A 17,986-nucleotide genomic window follows, 5' to 3' on the forward strand; every position below is an offset into this window, starting at 1 on the left:
GTGTAATATTTCACATTAGTAACAGGCTATACTGGCAAAAGAGTACTTTTGTTGTGATAAACAGCATCTACCCCAGGAGAGTTGGCTGGTATAGCGGTACTGGCAAACCTTTAATGGTATAGACTTGTGCTAAAATATTCATGGTATTGTCCTTAGTACCAGCAAATGTGGCATCCTTACCGAAGTGGCACATTGCTACGGATTGTCATGACCTGGCATGAGTTGTTTTGCATGGTTACGTCTAACTTGGTACAGTTAATAATTCTGTAGCACAAATATATACCAGCACTCCATAGAGGCCACACACCCCAAAGGAGACAGCATGACTGGCACTGGTGTTTTGAAAATAAGTTTGGCCTGGTATACAGAGCAGCTGAGCAGTGCATGATTCTCCTGGAAAATCTCAGTAATATGAATGCTGTGGGCTGCCTTTGGCCTCCATTAGGCTGAGGCTGGCTGAAAACACAGCTAGAATTAAGCACATATCTGAATTTTAGAAAAATAAAATTATTTTCCTGGGATGAAAAAGCAAGGACCTGGGAAGGTCTGTAAGTTTTGTGGGGTGTTTGCAATAGGTTCTCTGAAAACATGGCTTTCACCCGCCCTGTGTACCAGTTGCTAAATTGGGGTGATAATACTTGGCTAGTTTGGAAGGGCGTAGTGAGGATGCTTATGTTAATCTATGTCCTTATGTAATATCTTCCCTTGTAGTATCTCAAAACACTTCCTTGAGTTGCTAATACTATCTTGACATGTTACCAATTGAGTTTAGCCATTAAAGACTGTCTGGTTAATGGTGTAGTAGAGGGACTCGTGGTTGTTCACGAAGGGTTAAACAATTCATGGATGTTTCTTTACTGCTGATTTTAGCTTCCTATTCCAGCATTGTCCCTAACCCTCATCCTGGCCAAGTACCCAACCTCATGCAAAGTTAGTTGTGCTGTCGATCCAGATAAGCTACCCTGGCTGGAAGTATAAGTTGGTGCTTGAGTACCATATTTGTTTGGAAGGTAATGTGTGCTGAGGATACAGGCAAAACCACCTGAGTGCTGGTAGTGCTGTAGTGCCTCATGCTCTTTTCCCATGAAGTGCACCCAGAAGGACAGACATGTTTTTCCACCACTTGGTCAGAAAAGCAGTTGCAGAGTAGCTCAGTCCACTGCAGTCCAAAACCCATAGGATTTAACACAAGAAATCATGCATGCGTGGCAGTTACAAGGCTCAGTAACTCAGGCGTGGCTTTTCAGAAAGACTGCTTGCAAATAGGCCAGGTTAACTGAATACAGATCACCCAAGTTTATTGTGGTGGAGATATACTTTAAGAGACTTAAAATGAGCTGTCACGGGAGCAAATCGATACACTTCTCCTATAGTATACACCGAGCTATCTATGACTGGGAGGATTATTTTTAACAAAAGGAGTATTTCAGAGCTGAAATCCATACACGAAATAAGCATTGTTATACAGACAGTGCTTTAATGGATGAAGTTTGGTATTTGAAATAAAAGTCAAACTTAACAGCTTTTATAGACGCTGGGTCAGAAGGGACCTTAACAGGTTGAGTCCGACCCCCTGCCCTGGGCAGGAAAGAGCACTGGGATCAGATGACCGCAGCCAGCTTGGATATGCATTTATGCTATGGCCATCCTTGAGCTTGCAGTGGATGTACGTGCACATAGCTCTGGTTCAAAATGCTCCCCTAATGTATTTCTTGCCACATAAATTGAATTACAGTAGACAGAGAAATATGTACGTTAAGTCTACTTGAAATATGTAGGAATAAGCACTGGGTATTTTCAGTTCCTGTTTAAATAACGTTTAGTCTTCTTGAAACTAGTTTTGGTCAGAAATCAGGTCTTTTATTTTAATTTTTCGATATGCAAAGCTCTTCATCTCACCTAGGCTGCCAAACCACCATAAAATGTTAATCTCTCTGACGGTGCTGAAATAAACTTCATGTGGACAACAAGCCCTGAAAGATTTTTGTATCACTTTGTCAGCCTCCTACTTTTTTTACACTGTTGATTTATAGCAAATTAAAAGCTGTGTTTTGAAGCCTGTGAGGGAAAAGGTGATGAAAACGTCTTGCTCACTGTGTACACTTGGTCCTAAGCATTGCTAAACTGTGCTCTTAATAACAGAGTGAAATTTGAAATCAGTGCTCTCACTTATGTAAAACCTTGCCGTGAAAGCCACCTTGTCACAGTGCTACAGCATTTGTTAGCTAACGTCAATACTGGTTTCTTCCTCATGTGAATACACACGCTGGTAGCTAACTTCCCTTCTGTTTCCATTTGTTAAATTTCCATTTGTTGAGATTTTTAGCTGTACTTATGAAAACTCTTTGTAATTTTTCATAACCTTCTATTATTTGAAAGTAGTCTTATCTATTAGAGACCAATGCTGAAGCAGCCCTATGTAAAATAGTGCTGTGGGTAAAGTTGGAGAAGCACTCTTGTTAATAGGTCCTGTTCTCACACTTGCAATTTGATAACATTTAAGTTAAGGGGATGATGATTCCTATTGTTTGTTTCCAGCCTAAAGCTGACCAAACCCGCTCCCATTCACAGAAAGTTTGGGTTAGAGGGGACCTCAGGAGGTCGTATCTAGTCCAACCCCCTGCTCCAAGCAGGACCATCCCCAACTCGATCATCCCAGCCAAAGCTTTGTCTAGCTGGGTTTGGAGACATTCCAAAGATGGGTGTTGAAAACCACCACCACCTCTCTGGGTAACCTGTTCCAGTGCTTCACCACCCCCCTAGTGAGACAATTCTTTCTAATATCTAACCTAAAGTTCCCTTGCTTCAACTTGAGCCCATTGCTCCTTGTTCTATCATCTGCCACCACTGAGAACAGCCCAGCTCCAGCCTCTTCTAACCCACCCTTCAGGGAGTTTAAGACCGCTATTAACCACCCCATATCTTTTCTTTTCTAGACTAAACAAGCCCTGTTCCCGCAGCCTTTCCTTACAAGTCATGCTCCAGCCCCCAGACCATTTTCAGAGGGAACTCTGCTGGACTCTTTCCAACTTGTCCACATCCTTTCTGTAGTGGCAGGCCCAAAACTGGACCCAGTACTCCAGATGTGGCCTCACCAGTGCTGTATAGAGGGGAAAGCTACTTTTCATTCTGCACACACAGAACAGGATGTAGTACAGCATAACCAAAAGCTTCTGTGCGGATGGTCTGAGGTTGCTGTATTGTACTATGGGAAGCTGGTTTCCATGTTACTTACTGGTCTCTCCACAATGGCAGAATTTTTCTGGGAAGTTGGGAATAAATAGGTAAAATAGCTTTAAAATATATAGCTCCATTGTAATTAATGGGAAAGCTAAAATTTTACTTGTAATGTTCAGGTGTCTGAGTTCTGGAGTTTTTAGAAAAAAGACCTTTTCTTTTCAAAAATGAATTGGCCAAATGAAAATCACGGTATGTAGCCCTCCGGAACAGAAGCATCTTTTCCAGGGAGTATTTTACTTGGATGAGAGGGACCTTGGACAGTCCTAACCGCAAAAAGCTCTGAAGAGCTTGGGATGGGATGTGCGATGCCATATGCAAAGCCTGTTAGGGAAGTTTATTCATTAAGGGCTGGTTAGAGCAAGAATGCAAAGGAAACCCAAAGGGAACAAGAAGCCTGTCTCTTGCCTTGCCCAGACCAGCTCAGCAAGGAAATGGGATTGGTAGATGCCCAGCCTGTAAACTGAGGGATAACTTGGCATGTGAGCCAAGCGCTCAGAAGGAAGAGGTTAGGATGGGCTACAGCCATAGTTCTGCACCAGCAACCATTGCTTTCAGATGTGCACCTTTTTAAAGAAGGCAAATGGGAAAAATAACTTTGGGGAATACTTACCCACATGCATCACTGTCTTTGCTGAAATTTTCATTCATGTTTCTCTTGCCTTTTCTCCTTGACTGTCTTGTCTTCCTTCCTCCCAGGATCTCAGCTGTCATTGTTCCATCTCTTATATGCAAAGAAACACGGTCATTTATTGCTGTCTGCAAGTTATTCTGGTTAGGCCTTTATGCAGGTTTTTTTTTCCATAATACTTCATCCCATGATAGCTAATGAAGTCGGTTAGACCAAGGCTGGCCAACCTGCAGCATGCAGGTCCCAAATGGTGAGGACAAAGCCTCAGTGTGTGGCACACAAGAGACTGGGGAAGAGAAAGGCAGCAAGTTGGAGTGGCACAGAGGGGAGAGCATGGAATTTTCATTTGTGGCATGCCTGCCCGAAGGGGTGACTCCCACTGGGTTACAGTTTGATGCTTCCCTCTTCCAGGTGCTGTGACATGAGCACATATAACAGCCTGGGGTAACCCACGAAGGCTAGCATTTTTTAACCATTACTTCCTGCAATCGAATGAACCCATTAGCAAAAGCCTGCTTTCTTTATAAATAGCTTGATAATTTTAAAATATTTTAAAAAGGTCTAGATTTACCAAATAACGTGTAGCTGGCTGTGTTCCTTTTCAGCAAACACAGGTAAGATGTTTGCAGGCGGGGTTGTCAGTCAGTTTGTATTTTTAAGCAAGACAAAGGCTCTGTTGCTATTAAAACCAAGCTACAGGAAAGCCATCCTTTGAGCAAAGGTAGAGAAAGGCAGACGAGTCATAGTTCCAAACCCATGTCTGATATGACAGTGTTTTGACTAAGACTAGAAGCTATTATCAAATTAAAGTTACTTGATGAACTTTCACTATGTGAGCTACAATGATGAATAAACTTAATCTGCACCTGGAGAAGGAAGACGGGTTGAAACTGCAGTTAGGATGAGGAGTTAAAGTCAACCATGGAGACATAAGGACTAAGACACTCTTTTATATTACCTGTGGGCTGTCACTTGTTAAAAAGCAGAGACTTTAGGGCTTTTACATTAAAGAAAACTTTTACTTTAGAGTAGTTTGGTTGATTAGATGATTAGGCCTAAAATTTGGCTGTGGATGGATGGCCGAGTTCTGTCTAACAAACCCTGGTTGCACATACTAACTACATTGACTAACTGCAGCAGAATAACTTCAGATGTGCACTCGAGTAGATTACATCATAATGTGGCACCGTGTTCTCAACACCAAGAAAACGAGGGGGGCAGATTCTAACACCACCCAAAAGCGAGGACCCAACCCTGGAAATGTTGGAGCCAGCAAAATCTGCCAAGTGCAGGTTAATACTAACACTCTGCAACTACTGTTTGAATGCATTGCCTTGATCCTTTTGTAATATGTAAAAATGTCACTGGTGAATTTTTAGCCAAACTTTAGTTTTTTTGTGCTTTGAAAAACTTTTAAACTGTCTGCAGTCCTTCCTTAAACAAAATAAAAGCAACCTTGCTTGGTTTTTATGCTGAGCTGGTAAATAGATTGGCTTGGCTGGAGATTCGTAGTTGCTCATCACTTGCAGATCACCTGGAAAAAATTACAAAGACATAGACAAAATATTTTAAAAGCTCGCATGGTTTGCAGGGCGTGGTGAAGACAATCTTTCATGTACGGTGCCAAAAGGCCAGGGTGTGACCTGGAAAAAGAATCCTGCTTGTTTAATTGAGAAGCCTTTTTTGAAAGAGAGAGATGGGTGGCAGCAAACTGCTGCATCATGGTTTTCTGTTTTGACCTATTTTAAAATATGTTCTAAAAATCTTTGCATGTGCAATACGAAGCTTGATCAGCATCTAGGATTACAGCATCTAAAACAAAACATGTTTGGGGAGGTGTTGTAAGCATTAGCCATTTACATGGTAAATAAATTTTTGTTAGCATTGATCTAGAGAGGTGGCAAGCCTGTAGGCTCAAACCCACGTGTGGGACCTGGATTGGGAGGAGACCCAAGCTGGCTTTAATTGTTCCTTGGTATAAGTAGGTTTGTATCAAATTCTGCAGAGACAGTTTCAAGTCTAGTGTTGTCCTGACATGTTCCGATCACCCTTGGTAGTTTCGGATAATACTCCCTTTCTAACTTGAAAATCTGTCGCTTCTATTTAACATGGTTTAATCCTATTCTAGGCCTTCACTAGAAACTCTTTTTGGTGTGATATGTATTTATTTTTAACAATATTTCTATACCATCAAAAGCCCTTATATAATCACTGATTATACTAGCCTAAAAAGTGCTTGTGCTGTTTTTTGGCCTATTTCATTTGGCGCTAAATCGTTGTCTTTGCTAGTATAAACAGTGACTAAGCTGTAGTTGTAATGACAAAACTTTTCTAGCATAGATGTAGCTTTTTTGGAGCCAAATGAAAACCTGCAAAGGAACTCAGTTATAAAAAGCTGAGATATTCTTGGTGGTTCTCTAAAACTTTATTTTTTTTCCATCATCATACCAGAGCTCTTTAGAAAACTTTATGAACCTGAATTGTTTTTTGGTAAAATGAGGCTGAAACTGACACTTTTACTTTGCCATTTCAAAGACAGAAATTTCCTTTTTTTTTTTTTTTTTTACCATAAAACAGTGGTTATCAACCTTCTTAGACTCAAGGCACCCCTTGGAAAATGCCAGCTCTTATAGGTTTCACTCTCTCTTTTAGACTATGGAAAAAGAATAGGGTGATTTCTGTTAGAAAGAGCTTGGAAAGACCACAACAGGTAAGATTTTGTTTGATGCTTTCAACTGTTATGCAAAATCTCTGGGTTTATCTTGTGAATCCACGTGTGTGTATTTGCACATCTAACAGTGCTAATATTGTGGAGCACCCCATAGCAGAGCTGTGTGAAACAGCATCATTCCTTCGATGTCCGTTTCAATGGAAGAGTGTTTCATTTTGAGTTTGTTGTTTTGTTTCAAAAGCATTGTTACGTTTCGTTGAAACTGTTTTGATGCTGTTTCTCCCACCCAGCACTGGGAAGAGCTCACCCACCCCCTGGGGTCAGCAGCAGCACCGGTCTTCCCGGCGCAGTGTGTGGGCCGTGCATAGCGCCAGTCCCAGCCAGCAGCAGCAGCCTCCTGTCATCCAACAGGCAGATCAGGGGCTCAGCCCCAGGAGGAGCCTAGCACAGCCCCACAGCCCTCCTGGGGGTGTGGGTGGGGCCCTGATCTGCCTGCTGGATGATAGGAAGCTGCTGCTGCTGGCCGGCGCTGAAGCCAAGTAAGCCTGGCTTTGAAACTCAAAACGCTTTGAAACTTTTGAAACGTTTCAAGTACCCTTGTTTCATTTCGGTTTTGCTGTTTCCAGCTCAACATGCTTCAAAACGAAACGTGGGGTGAAATTTCACACAGCCCTAACCCATAGTACTCTTCAAAGGATCTCATAGTCACCCTAGGGTGCTATAGCACCCTGGTTGATATTAAGAATAAAAAGCAAAATAACTGTCCACGAAAACTGTTTCCAAACCTATTGTAGTACACTGCAGATGTCATAAATATGCTTGAAGTACATAAGGCCCGCAAAGGTCTTCAAGGAAGCTGGGGCTGTATCTTTTACAAAGGTGCATAGCCTTTGCAGCCATTTAAAAGCCTTTCTCTGTCAGTCAGGAACACAAAAACAAGCATAGGGATGAAACTATTGTTCGTTTTATGCTTGGTGTCACTATTATATCATTTTCGTCTGTTATCTTTCATTGACGGCTTACAAGTGAGCTATGCATTTTACGGCTTGTAAGACATAGTACATCTTTTTTTTTTTTTTTTTTTTTTTTTTTTTTTTTTTTTTTTTTTTTACCCAATATGTCCTTGCCTGGATATTTCACTGAGTAAAGATTTAATTTATAGACTTGCTTAGAAGGATGAAACTTAACTGAATATTATTGGTTTTATATGGTATAAAGCTACTGAACCCAGTTTATACCCTTGGATGTGAATGCACATTTCTTTCAAATGCTGTCTTTGAAACATGAGGTTTTCTGTACTTATGTGATCACATGTTTACTGAGCAGCTGTGACTCTTTTTTTCTAATATTATATACACAGTCTTACACAATGGCATTTGAGCTGACTCATAAAGATTTTATTTCCCTAGATGTTGAAGAACAGATTCTAGATTTGCATCTCTATTATCATATATATTTTCATGTTCACTTATTCATCCCATGTGCTATATGCTCTGTTGTTTACCTAACAGGAAAATTAAATTTCTTAATGGTATCATCTGTATGCATGCATCTTTTACATAGATTGCTGAGTAGATAGGATATAGCTTGAAGCAGTTATGTTTACTTGCTAACAAAATATTTGTTTTAAGGGGAAATCAGTTCTTAAAATATCTGAACAAAATACATTGTTAAGCTGGTAAAAATGAAGTGGTTTTCTGTTTTGTTTTGTTGTTTTGTTTTGTTTTAAGAACATGGGACTTTAACTCAGGAATAAGGGGATTTTGGTTAACTTTCTCCCTACTTCTTTCTCCTACTCACCTTCCCAGTCAATATTGCTCTTCTCCACAGGATAACTACATCTGTTTACACTGTTCTTAAAACAATTTTTCAGGGAGAGACTTTAGACTTTACTCGCTAGGTAACAGTGTAATTGGAAATAAATAGTTATTTTAATGAGAAGAGACTTGAGTCCTGGTAAGGGAGAGTTAAGAGAATGTGTAAACATAAACAGTACATATAATAATCCCAGTCTCCCAATGTTTTCCTACTCTTTCCACAGATCCACTGGGTATAGGGGGTTTTCCTTGAGAGTTTTTAGTCCTGTATTTGAACTAAAAACCAAGGTAGCTTTCTTCTGGTGCTGAAGCACTTGGTCTTTCTGAATACCATGAGGATACGGTAATAGTAAGGTAGAGCTTTGCACATTCACAATGTGAAAAATAGCCATATTGCACTTGTGCAGATCTCTTTATCAGCAACGTTGCATGCAAGCTGACACTCCCCAGTTTGCAGGCCTGAAGATCAGATGCAAAATAAATGGGCATACTGGGAATTGTACAGCTGAGAGAATGGGGAGAGCGCTGTTAAGGTGCCTGTTGGTTGACCTTCCCTAGGTGCTAACTCTGTGCAGATTTTCTGTTTAGATGCAGTTGCTTACTTCCAGAAATCCACAGTTAAGTTCAGCCAACCAACTTTGCTGTTACCCCTTTTTTTCCTACATACTATGAGAACAAACAAATTCTCAGACCACTTTATCAGTCACATAAATTAAGTTTAAAAATAAAGTAAAAACAGTTTTATGCTCACTAATGTATTAGTTGTGCAGTTCACCTAAGGCAACCAGCTGCTCTCATGGGACAGAGTTAAGATCAAAGGCTGACATTTAAAACCACGTTATGTGTGACAAGATCACTTATTTCTAGGCTTTCTCTAGTTCTAGGATATGTATTATACCTATTCTGGGGAGGAAAAAAAATAAATATATATTTTCCTGTTTTTGTTTTATGGTTTTGGACAGACACGTGATTATTTCATATAAAATACTGTTTTGCAACATGAAATAGTATACAGGAGTTAAGACATCTAGTCCTTTTACTTTTTAATAAGGTAATTGACTAGACCAATTACTTTATTAATTAGAAGTCCATGCAGTGCATTTGTGTATGATGCTGACATTGTGATTGCTGATTTCTTAAGAAGCTGGTACTATTTGTATGACTCTCATCTCTCCAGTGTAGCTGGCATAAAGTCTGTTCATGATGCACAGTACATTGCATCACACATGCTGGACTTTCTAGGGATCTGTAGATATTGTTGTGATGTTCTGTGCTGTCTTTTGACAATAATCTGCTACCCTGTTTTGATAGTGTCTTGGAAGAAGCACAACTTGATACACCTTGGCAGGCAGATGCTGCAGAGCTAGAGTTATATTAATTTAACAGAATGTGCCATCTCATTGGAGGAGAGCAGATATGGCCTCTGTAAGAAGTACATACAATATAAAGAAAATTGAGCTCGCTTGAGCAGATCAGGAAATATGCAAAGAGAAGAAACACTATTGCTGTCTGATCAGTACCTTGCTACTTGAGTCGGGGGGCTTGTCTAACACATAAGAGGTTTTTAAAAAAAAAAAATTAAAGAAGTTGGGGTGTTTTTAAAAGTTTTTTATTTATTTATTCATTTTTAATGTCTTGCCATAGTAGCTGGCACAGTAATGGTACAAACAAAGAACTGTCTGTATGCATGTATGGGTCTCTGCCCCAGAGAGTTTCCAGTCAAAAATGTTAGTTAAAAATGGCTCATTTCTCAGCTTATATAAGCTTTGTGCCAACAGTTGAGAAATATGACTCGCCTAAGACCAGATTCTGCCATGCTTACACTCAATTCAAATAGTTCCTTATGGGGAAAGTTACTGTTTAAAGATACTGCTCATATATGAGTAGCATTTCTCCCACCTCCCCTGAAGGAACTAATTTTATTAAATGTGAGTAGGTCTGGCCTTCAGGTCAGTCATCTCTGGATTTATTTAAAGTATGGCCAATAGTATATGATCACAAGTTATCTAAGAGACAAACAGGAAGCAGCTTTTCACATTGGAAAATGACCCTTCTATAAGATGTATGTTAAAACAATAGGAAGTCTGTTTTAAGCTTTCCTTTTTAAATAAACCTAAATGACATATTAGTAGGGAAGATAAGCATCCTGGTCTTCATGCTGCCCTGTTGTTAGTCACGTGAAATTTGAGAGTATTTTTTACATTTGATGCTCTTTAGCTAGATGGATGGTCTTTGCTGATGTATTGCTTAAATAGCAATCGCATGATAATATTTTTACAGCTTGATTGGGGTATTTGGTTCATTGGTTGTACTTTGTTTGTTTTCTTTCACTCATACCCGTACAGTACTGAGATGATCACACTTAGAGCATGACTATGACCCTACCTACTAAGAGTGACTCATTTGGTTTGTTGCCATTTTCAAAAGCTGTGCAACACGTAGATATTCTTAGTCATATCTCTTCACTTACTTTTTCTTCTATTCCTTACTTAAACTAAAGGCTATTCTCCATATCTTCTTAGCTCTGTTTTGGTTTTTTTAGTAAGTTTAAATTGGAGGTGCTTCTTGCTGCCAGAAGGAGCCCTGTTTGACTCTTCTGAACTTAATTTGCAAGGGTGACCAGATTGGCTTTGAAGTCTTCGAGACAATAAACATCTAATTTCTCCAATTTTTATAGATACAGTTTTCAAAGCGTAATCCTTGTTGGAATCTTTCTGTATAGAAGCTTGTTGCTTTTTTCTTTTTTTACATTCCCTAAAACAGTGGTGCTTAATCATTTCAGGCTCCTGATACCCCTCCATAATTCCTCTGAGTGTTGGGTCCCCAGTGCAATAATTTACTGCAGCTCTTAATTCCTGGGTTGGAGAGGGGGGCGGGGGGGAAGAAGCTAACACTTGACTCCTCACACAGGAGCCAGCAGGGACAAGTGTGAGCTTATCTAGAGATAAGTCTATGCTTCCAGGGGCCAAGTGAGGAAGAGCAAATGCTTCTGTCCTCGTATCCTGCAGCATCCTTAATGGGAGCCTTTGAGAACTGCTCCCCTAAAAGGAACGAATGGTATTCCCGGGTGTAATAGCTGTATGGTAGTTGTTTGTGCTTGTTTTCCCTCTCTCCCATTTATCATGGTGGAGCACTCTTTCCATTTGTTTTATTTCTTTTTCTTTTCTAGGACAAAGCTGAACTATAACCCTCCAAAGGACGATGGATCAACTTACAAGATTGAACTTGAAGGGATATCAGTCGAAATAATGAAAGAGATACTAGATTACATCTTCAGTGGGCAGGTATGGCATTAAACAGAATTACTGCATCCCTATCACTAAATCTGCAATGCTGGTTAAAGGCAAAGCCTGCTTTTTGTGTTATGTTGCTGTTGCAAAAGGCACAGACTTAAGTCCTGTGTTGTTAAGAGTTTGCCATAAAACTGCTTCTGTAAAGCAGTAAAGCCGCACTGTAGGCTATAGGTATGAACCAAAAGGAAGCATGTCTAATGAGTTTCTATTGATCTGCTTAGTCTTGTGGCTCCCAAGCAAAAAAAAAACCAAATAAATAATGCTAAACCTTTTTAAACACCACCAGTCTTTCCACTGAGCTAGTTTAAACCAAATTTATTAGCAGCTGTGAAAGGTGTCTGGACTGGCTGCCTTAAGATAGCAGATGATCACAGAACATGTACTTTGGGGTTATTCAAGTACTTCACTTCACTGCCTTGCCAATAACTTTGATCAGTTATGGGTTACAAGGTTGTTTAGTTTTCATGTCCATTCAATCCTTGCTAGTACCTGGTAAGGCTGCCAACTAAGCACAGATTTTTAATTGATTTTTGTGCTATCCCTTGGGAACCAGACAAAGAATTGTCAAATAAAACAGGTCCCCCAAACAAGCATCGGGTAGTATCAGATCTGGTTGGACAGCAACTAATTTAAAAAATAGCTTTCTTAAAGTAGAAATCCTGCAGATTTGGCTGTAAAAGCCCTTTTCTTTGTATGCACCCTGGATTTAACAGCAGGGTACAGTTTGACTTCTCAGATCAGTTCATCAAGTTTGTGGTTCCTTCAGATGCAACACGTCTGTACACACCCTCTGTGCAGCAGACCCCCTGCTTGTTTTCAGCTAATCTACTTACCTTACATTTTGAGAACCATTGTTAAGAACTTGGACATCCCATGCAGCAGATGTGTGACTTACAGCTGTAATTTTCACTCTGATTCTTGCAGATCAGGCTACAAGAAGAAACTATCCAAGATGTTGTACAGGCAGCTGATCTTCTGTTGCTTACAGATCTTAAAACTCTCTGCTGTGAGTTTTTGGAAAGTTGTATAGCTGCTGAGAACTGTATTGGTATTCGGGACTTTGCACTGCATTATTGTTTGCATCATGTTCACTACCTTGCCTCGGAGTATCTGGAAACTCACTTCCGAGATGTCAGCAGCACAGAGGAATTCCTGGAACTGAGTCCTCAAAAACTGAAAGAAGTGCTTTCTCTGGAGAAGCTGAATGTTGGAAATGAAAGATATGTGTTTGAAGCGGTGCTTAGATGGATTTCCCATGATTCAGAATTAAGAAAGGTCAGAGTGCTCCTGAGTTTTTTGTGATTTTTGGCTCAAGTTCTGCCATCGTATCCCAGTTGGGTATTTCTGAAGTGTGTCGCTACCAATGCCAGAGCACTGCAGGATGAAAATAGGATATGTTATTGGGTTTCATGCTATATTAAATTATATGGGATTCAATGTGGTGTGTCGGTTGGTGGTATTAAGACAGAATAGGACTCAGTTATTGGTGGTAGAGTCACTGCAGCCTCTCTTTTTTTGTTGCAGACATAAGCAGCAAATGGAATAGCTTGATATTTATATCCAAAAGTTAGATGCACAAGTCTAGTTCTGGGAGAGTGATTAGTTGATTAGACTTGGAGCCTTAAGCTGTGGCTTCCAATCTTACTTTTGAACTAGAATTCTGTTATCTACTTAAAATACACAAAATGCTTTATGTTCCTTTTATGTACAGAAACTACTGCTCTTACTTTAGAGCATAGCTGCAAAGAATTTATCATGAACAGTGTCATTTTGTACAGCGTTTCAGAATTTTTTTCCTGTTTTGCTGGCTCTCTAGGTTCACATGAAGGATGTTATGTCCTCAGTGTGGGTTTCAGGATTGGACGCAACCTATTTGCGTGAGCAGATGATGAGCGAACCACTCGTTCGGGAGGTCGTCAAAGAATGTAACAACATTCCACTTACCCCCCCACAGCAGGGTGAGGCATTGCTGGCTTCTTTCAAACCCAGAGGTTACTCTGAGTGTATAGTTACCGTTGGTGGTGAAGAAAGAGTGTAAGTATTGATTACCCTTATCAACAAAACCAACTTGTACAATTATACAGTTAATGGGCCTGAGATGCTTTTATAGAAACTGAAGTACAGTGAGAAGTTAATAGGTACATAAAGTGCACTTAATGCACCTAATTAGTTCAGCACTTCAGTCTGTTTTTAGATTTAGCAGACGCACAGCAACATGATACAAGACTTGAATAGACCAGGTTGTCTACACTGAATGACTTATACAAGAGGGCCTTTTAAATTAATAAATAGACATCTGACACTTAACAAAACATTTTAAATGTTTATCATTGGCAAGATGTTTTACATGCTTAAAACGTTTGTTGAAACTTGATTGCTGTAGATGTTATCCTAAGTCTGTTGATTGACTTAGGATATCCTAATTTAGATGTTATCCTGAATCCATCGATTGAGTCCCGGGTGGCCATCCCATGGCACGTGGCAATGCCTTGGGCAGCCTCCCTGTGTGGTATACATCAGACCAGGTAGGGAGTTAAAAGCAGAGCACAGATCAGGCAGGGGATTAGAGTGGCACTCGGCAAGAGTATGGAGTTTACCTTGTGGCACCTGCCAAAAACATCGACCCCTGTTGGATTAGGTGATAGAGGGTTGTGAAAGACTGCAGTAGCTTTGTGGTACTGACTTATCTAGATGCTGTAGCAAATTTCTCATTAAAATATGATGGCTAGTGATGTTGAAAGCCAAAGATGCAGTTCATTAGACTGGTATGGGCTGCTAGAATAAACTTTCTCTGATTTGTAAACTGAGTGGATTTTATGTACCAGTCTTGAATGAGAAGTAGTAGAGAACACAAGGCAACACTCTTCTAATGGTTGCTATTCAGGTCATTGCTGTTTTATTAAACTATCACATGCCTGCTTTACAGTCAAGGCTCACCTTCCTTGCCAAAGATAATGATGAGGCCTATACCACCTCTTAGGTGATAGGGGTTGTCCAAGGATTGTGCAGTGTTTGACCAGCTCTAGTGTTTAGAAATGCAGTGTCCTTTGGTTACTATTAACTAGTGTTAACTGTTTACTTCCATTTTAAAACCCATACTGTCAGAAGTTCAGATTTATATTAATTTTCCCTAGGTTTGAATAAATTCCTCACTTAACAAATGAGAGCCAAATCTCATTATTTCACATCACATCTTCCTCCATCTCCCAATAGCTTCTACATTGTCAAACTTAGATTGTAAAAGCTTTCAGACTGTTATTTTCGTCTGGAAAACAGACAAAGGTATGGGCATAAACTGTTCATGAAGGACAGGCAGGGGAGAAGAGGAGGAGTTGCACTTTTTATGTAAAAGAGCCATATGATTGCACAGAGCTCCAGTATGAAACTGGAGACAGGCCTGTTGAAAGTCTCTGGGTTAGGGTCAGAGGGGAGAGCAACAAGGGTGATTGTTGTGGTGGGAGGAAGTGGTGGACGAGGTGTTTTTCAAACAGGTAGCGGAAGCTTCCTGGTCACAAGCCCTGGTTCTCATGGGGGACTTCAATCACCCTGACGTCTGCTGCAAGGGCAATACAGCAGTGCACAGGCAATCCAGACTCTCCACTTCTGGAGAGTGTTGGGTACAAATTCCTGGTGCAACTGCTGGATCAGCTAACTAAGGGCCGTGCTCTTCTTGACCAGCTGCTCACAAATGGGGACGAATTGGTGGGGAATGCAGCAGTGGATGGTAACGTGGGCAGCAGTGACTATGAGATGATTGAGTTCAGGATCCTTGGGAAAGAAAGGATGGAGAGTAGCGGAGTAAGGACCCTGGACTTCAGAAAAGCAGACTTCGATTCAATCGGGGACTCATGCAGGATCCCCTGGGAAACCAGTGAGAGGGAAAGGAATCCAGGAGAGCTGGCTGTGCTTTAAAGAAGCCTTACCAAGAGTGTAGGAACAAACCATCCCGATGTGCAGGAAGACTAGCAAGTATGGCAGAAGACCAGCTTGGCTTAGCGGGGCACTCTTCAGTAAACTAAATCACAAAAAAGAAGCTTGTAAGAAGTGGAAACTTGGACAGATAACTAGGGAAGAATATAAGAGCTTTGCTCGGGGATGCAGGGATGAAATCAGGAAGGCAAAAGTGCAAATAGAGTTGCAGCTAGCAAGGGATGTGAAGGGTAACAAGAACTGTTTCTACAAGGATGCTAGCAACAAGAGGAAGGTCAGGGAAAGTGTGGGTCCCTTACTGAATGGGGGAGGCAGCCTAGTAAAAGGATGCAGAAAAGGCTGAAGTGCTCAGTGCCTCTTTCACCTCGGTCTTCACAGGCAAGGTCAGCTCCCAGACTGCTGCACCTGGCAGCACCGTTGGGGGAGGAGGTGAGCTGCCCGCAGTGGCCAAAGAACAGGTTAGGGACTATTTAGAAAAGCTGGACATGTACCAGTCTCTGGGGCTGGATGGGATGAACCCAAGGGTGCTGAGGGAGTTGGCTGATGTGATTGCAGATTAGCTTGCTATCATCCTTGAAAACTCATGGCAATCAGGAGAGGTCCCAGATGATTGGAAAAAGGGAAAAAGGAGGGCCTGTATTTAAAAAAGGGAAAAAGGAGGACCAGTCAGCCTCACCTCAGTCCCTGAAAAAGTCATGGAGCAGATCCTCAGGGAATCCATTTCTAAGCACTTGGGGGAGAAAAAGATGATTAGGAGCAGTCAGCATGGATTCACCGGGGATGAGTTATGCCTGACCAACCTGATTTGCCTTCTATGATGAGGTGACTGGCTCTGTGGATGTGGGGAGACAGGTGGATGGGGTGTACCTTGATTTTTAGCAAGGCTTTTGTTATGGTCTCCTACAGCATTCTTGCAAGCAAGCTAAGGCTGGATGAATAGACTGTAAGGTGAATAGAAAAGTAGCTGGAGCTTTTGGGCTCGGAGGGTAGTAATCAATGGCTCGATGTCTAGTTGGCAGCCAGTAACAAGTGGAGTGCCCCAGGGGCCAGTCCTGGGGCTGGTTTTGTTCAATATCTTCTTCAGTGACCTGGAACATGGCACAAAGTGCACCCTCAGCAAATTTGCAAATGACACCAAGCTGCGGGGAGTAGTGGATACACTGAAGGGTAGGGCTAGGATTCGGAGTGGCCTAGACAAATTGGAGGATTGAGCCAAAAGACAACTTATGAGGTTCAACAAAGACAAGTACAAAGTCCTGTGCTTAGGGCAAAGCAATCCCATGCACCGGTGCAGGCTAAGCAGCAGCTCTGCAGAAAAGGCCCTGGGGGAGGGTACAGTGGCCAATCAGCTGAATATGAGCCAGCAGTGTGCCCTTGTTGCCAAGAAGACTAACAGCATCGTGGGCTGCATTGGTAGGCGTATTGTCAGCATGTCAAGGGAAATGATTATGCTCCTCTATTCAGTACTAGTGAGGCCACATCTGGAGAACTGTGGTCTGTTTTGGGCCCCGACTACAGAAAGGATGTGGACAAGTTGGAGAGAGTCCAGCAGAGGGCAATGAAGATGGTTTGAGGTGTGGGGCAAATGACTTCTCAGAAGAGGCTGAGGGAACTGGGCTTATTTAGTCTAGGGAAGGGAAGACAGAGGGGGTTTAATAGCAGCCTTCAACTACTTGAAGGAGGATTACAAAAAGGATGGCGCTGACCTGTTCTCAGTGGTGGCAGATGACAAAACAAGGAGCAATGGGCTCAAGTTGCAGCAAGGGAGGCTTAGGCTAGATATTGGGAACAATTTCCTTACTAGGAGGGCAGTAAAGCAGTAAAACAGGCTACCCAGAGAGATGGTAGAATCTCCATCCTTGGAGGTTTTTAAGGCCCAGCTCAACCAAGCCTTGGCTGGGATGATTTAGTTGGGGATGGTCCTGCTTTGAGCAGGGGGTTGGACTAGATGTGACCTACTGAGGTCCTTCCAACCCTAATTTTCTATGATTGTGTGATTTAGGAACCTGTATACCACACTTGCCACTCAAACGGGCAGGTTTGAAGACCTTGGATGCATAAGACACTTACTGCGGAGTTGCCTAATTAGCTCTGCAGTAAAGTTTCACCATCTACCTAAACGATACTATTAAGACAGAGTAAACTAATTCACTGTACTGTAGGATAGTAGTGCCCAACACGGGTACTATTACACTGCAGAGTTATTTTACTCTACTATAAGTCATGCAGACAAGAACCATGTCTGGCTGGGGCTCAAAGGTGCTACAGGGTGGGGCTGCCTGCTGGCTAGCCCCAACCTGTAGCACCTTTGTGCCTCAGCCAGCCCCTCTGCAGCACGTTGAGCTGGGTCAGAGCAGCCCCAGGCTGGCAGGCTGACCGCACCGCCCGTCATCATCGTTGTGTCCCC

At 41.6% G+C, this 17,986-nt stretch overlaps 1 protein-coding gene across 1 annotated transcript in view; it reads left to right on the forward strand.

Annotated features, from left to right (window-relative positions):
• The window catches only part of GAN (gigaxonin), a gene marked incomplete at its 5' end in the record, with an annotated part of 40,541 nt that overhangs the window by 7,187 nt on the left and 15,368 nt on the right, over positions 1–17,986 (forward strand). Inside the window, 3 exons of the mRNA XM_019535444.1 lie at positions 11,526–11,640; positions 12,574–12,924; positions 13,466–13,683. Of these exons, the coding sequence (XP_019390989.1) occupies positions 11,526–11,640; positions 12,574–12,924; positions 13,466–13,683 (684 nt within the window). The remainder of the gene's footprint in view (positions 1–11,525; positions 11,641–12,573; positions 12,925–13,465; positions 13,684–17,986) is intronic.

The sequence above is a fragment of the Crocodylus porosus genome, unplaced genomic scaffold (assembly GCF_001723895.1).
Source record: "Crocodylus porosus isolate Cpor-Errol unplaced genomic scaffold, CroPor_comp1, whole genome shotgun sequence".
Lineage (NCBI taxonomy): Eukaryota > Metazoa > Chordata > Crocodylia > Crocodylidae > Crocodylus > Crocodylus porosus.